The 3458-nt window shown below is 38.7% G+C and overlaps 2 protein-coding genes across 2 annotated transcripts; both read left to right on the top strand.

The window, feature by feature from the left end:
* Nucleotides 1-1233: 1233 nt before the first annotated feature.
* On the top strand, nt 1234-1623 carry TM35_000023100 (uncharacterized protein; the record flags this gene model as incomplete). Its single annotated transcript, XM_029021628.1, has 1 exon — nt 1234-1623. The coding sequence occupies one exon, from the start codon at nt 1234-1236 to the stop codon at nt 1621-1623; it is 390 nt and encodes a 129-aa protein (XP_028887050.1).
* Nucleotides 1624-2125: 502 nt separating this feature from the next.
* Nucleotides 2126-3373, top strand: TM35_000023110 (putative dihydroxyacetone phosphate acyltransferase; the record flags this gene model as incomplete). Its single annotated transcript, XM_029021629.1, has 1 exon — nt 2126-3373. One exon carries the CDS (start codon nt 2126-2128, stop codon nt 3371-3373), a length of 1248 nt encoding a protein of 415 aa, XP_028887051.1.
* Between the last annotated feature and the right edge of the window lie 85 nt (nt 3374-3458).

Genomic DNA, 3458 nt, shown 5'->3' on the forward strand with positions numbered 1-3458 from the left:
ATGATGACCGCCGAAGCCGCCGTTGTGGATCTCCCGAAGGAGGAAAGCCCAGCAGCCGGTGGTATGGGAGGAATGGGCGGTATGGGTGGCATGGGTGGTATGTACTAGTGTTCACATCTTGAACTGGTTTCATACATACACTGATGCCATCTACGAGCAAAAACAGACTTTTCACCTATTACTATTTTATCACCGAAAAATTTAACAGCTGTTTTTTTTTTCTATTTTGACCTTGACAAGTAGGGATAAGAGTGTGCAATGTGAGAGCGTCTGACCCACTTGTTATCCCACTATTTCGTGCACTATTTCTATTATTCGTGAATCTGCATGAGGGTGGTGTCGCAATGAGTGATGTGGGAGGTGGGGTTGGGACCTTCCTTGTTCCCTTGACTAGTGGTTTCTCGTCTTGATTCTTACGCACACTTTTTTTTTTTTCTCTTCTCTTTTTCTTTTTCTTTTCGTTTTGTTGTGTGTTTTATACTTTTTTTTATTTTTTTTTTTCTTCTTTAGTCGTTGAAGAAAAGTTTCTTTTTTCGTTTGTTCAATGGGTTTTAGTTCTGGTATTTTTGATTGTATGACAGACCGTAACGGATGTCTGGAGAATGCTTTCTGCCTTACGTGCAACGTTAGTCGTCAATATAATTCAGTTTAAGGTGTTCCAGACCAGTTTTCACTTCCATATTGTTTGTTTACCGCTTTTTGTCCTGTGATTTCAATGTGGTGTTTGCGACATCAAGTGTCTGAAAAGTATAAGCTTGAAGAAAGTCTACCTGAAACGATTTTGTTGGGATGGTGCTGTTTTCCTTGTTCTGCGTGTCAGACGCATCGTGAACTGACGATGCGCGGTGCGAATCCTGGGAATTGTTGCTTTCCCCCCAGCACCGCACAGATGAGGTAAACCCCCTGGAATCTATTTAAAGTTTGTTTATAAGTTTTATTTTCGGGAAATTTCTTTTAAGGAGATTTTTTTTTTTTTGTTTACAACTTTTGTTAGGCAAATGGTAATCTCTTTGGTTTTGGGAATTTAATAGTTTTTTTTTTTTTTTTAAAGGGAAATTGTGAACAAGGTCGGTGTGTATTTTTTTTTTTCTTTCTGTTGTTTGAACAGGGTGTGATGTTGATTGTTGTTGAATTTGTTGTCGAGTGTACGTGATGTGAGTGGTAGTGCTGGAATTTCTTTTTTTTTTTTTTTTTACGTTTTCCTTTAGAGAAAGGCAAATCTGTATTCATACAATGGGATTCAGTACTGGACTCTTCGATTGCTTTAATGACTGTGGAAGCACCTTAGATGTATGGTGTTGCTTCTCATGCAATGTTAGCCGCCAGTATAATGCTGTTGCTGGGATTCCTAATGAATGTTCATTCTGCTATTGTCTAGGAGTCTGTTTTTTCCCTGTGCCCGCCATGTGTTGTTTACGCCAAAGAGTCTCCGAGAAATATTCCCTCGGAGAAGGCTGCGTGACGACGTGTTTGGCCTCCACATGTTGTACTGTATGTTCTGCGTGTCAGACCCATCGTGAACTGACCTTTCACGGTGCAAACCCTGGTGGCTGTTGTTGTGAAACTTCTCTTAGGGGAGAGAGTCAAGTGTTGCACCACCAGAATCGTTATACCATTGTGTAAATGGTCTCTTCTTTCTCTTGTGTGTCTGCGTATCGCTCATCTGTAGTTTGTAACCTATATTAGTGTTTTGATAGTGTTCCTACTATTTTTTTTTTCCCCTTTGTTTTAAATTTTTTTTTTTTTTGTCAGGATTAGCTCTCACTCCCTAAAAAAGAGAGAGAAAGAGAACTGTGGGAGTGAACTGTAATCGCGGTGTGTAATGTTAATACTCTCTCTGCGTCAGTTGTGGGGTTGAGAGCGGGGTTTTCTACTTCTTCACCTTACCCGCAGTACTTCAGGGAGCTGATAAGGAGCAGGGAAGGGGGTGGTAGTAGTAATGGTGATGGAAGGAAAATAAAAAATTAAAAAAAGAAGTGTATAGAATTGTTTGTTTCTTTTTTTTTTTTTTACTTTGGTTACAACAACGGTATTTCAATTAAATTCTTTGATTTGTATACATATATGTATATATATATATATTTTCTTTTTCTCTTTTTATTGGGGATGTAGGTTAGTTTAGATAATGGGTTTGGCACTTTGTCATCTCTTTCCTCGTGATGTTGTACTGCAGGCCGCTTTGTTATTTCTTCTAGTCTCATGTGTTCTGCAAGGGATAGTGGTTGGGAACTACGGGAAAGATACGGCAACGGGTACTATTACTTTGAAGGGTCAAAGTACAGGTGCATCAGATGCAGTTCATATCGCTACAAAACCACTAATATATACCAATAATGGAACTCATGTATGTGAAATGTCATCAAATGTAGATCTTGTTTATGTGGATTGTGCACGTTTTGTGGAAGGATTTCATGCGGTTTGTGGACTTTTCTTGTCTAGTTTTATTTCTAGCGTAGTGGTATTAATTTTTTGTTCGTTTTGTGTAGTTCCTTTAAGTAAGACAACCACAATATTAATCGCTACTGTGTTTGTTCTTTTTCTTATTCCAATTTCACTACACTCAGCGGCAATTGGAATGTTTTTTTCTCCTTGTGTACGATATGCACGAAGTACTGTAGGACGTGTTATTTTTGCTGGTGAAGATGTTAAATTTCATCGTTCTCATTTATCGAATGTTGCTGTTGCCTCTGAGGCGTGTTTGGGTGTTGGGTTTCTCTTTACACTTATGCGATTTGTGTTGGCTGTACTATTCCGACAGTCTGTGAAGCGACGTGCTATTGTGCGGCGGGATATTGGACATTTAATGCAGCGCCATATTGTGAATGATGATTGGGAGCGACAGCGGGCGGTGTTGCAGTCGCATGCGCGGAGTGTGCAGTTGGAGATGGTCATTCGTGCCGATGATGATGATAATAATAAGAATGCCTCAGATGGTAATAATGAAGAGAAAAAGAAAAAGAGAAAGCGGGAGATATTTGAATCTCCTGCTACAGCGACAATGACGACAACGACGACGACAGCGACAGGTCTTTGTAGTGCTGGTGGAGATGTTGGTAGTGTTAGTGCTGCTGTGGCGGCCGCAGGAACAGGATTAAGTAATAATAATAATAATAATAATAATAATAATAATAATAATAATAATAATAATAATAATAATAATAATAATAATAATAATAATAATAATAATAATAATAGGGGAAAAGGTGGAGATGTTAGGAATTCCTCCTTGCATGAGTCCGATGCGGAGTTCACATTTAGACCCTCTCGAGCACACTCCACCATCTTTAATGATACAATACGACAGGTGAGCAATTCTTCACCAGCTGCTGAGCCATTTTATGCCTCTCGTACGGATACAGGTACGTATAGTTAAAGAGTGTGATAATATGATGATATCTTCGGTTTTTTTTTTTTCTTTTTGGTTTTATTTTCTTTTTTTCATGTGATTTTTTTTTTTT

This window comes from Trypanosoma theileri (genome assembly GCF_002087225.1).
Source record: "Trypanosoma theileri isolate Edinburgh chromosome Unknown TM35_Tth_2_V1, whole genome shotgun sequence".
Classification (NCBI taxonomy): Eukaryota; Euglenozoa; class Kinetoplastea; order Trypanosomatida; family Trypanosomatidae; genus Trypanosoma; species Trypanosoma theileri.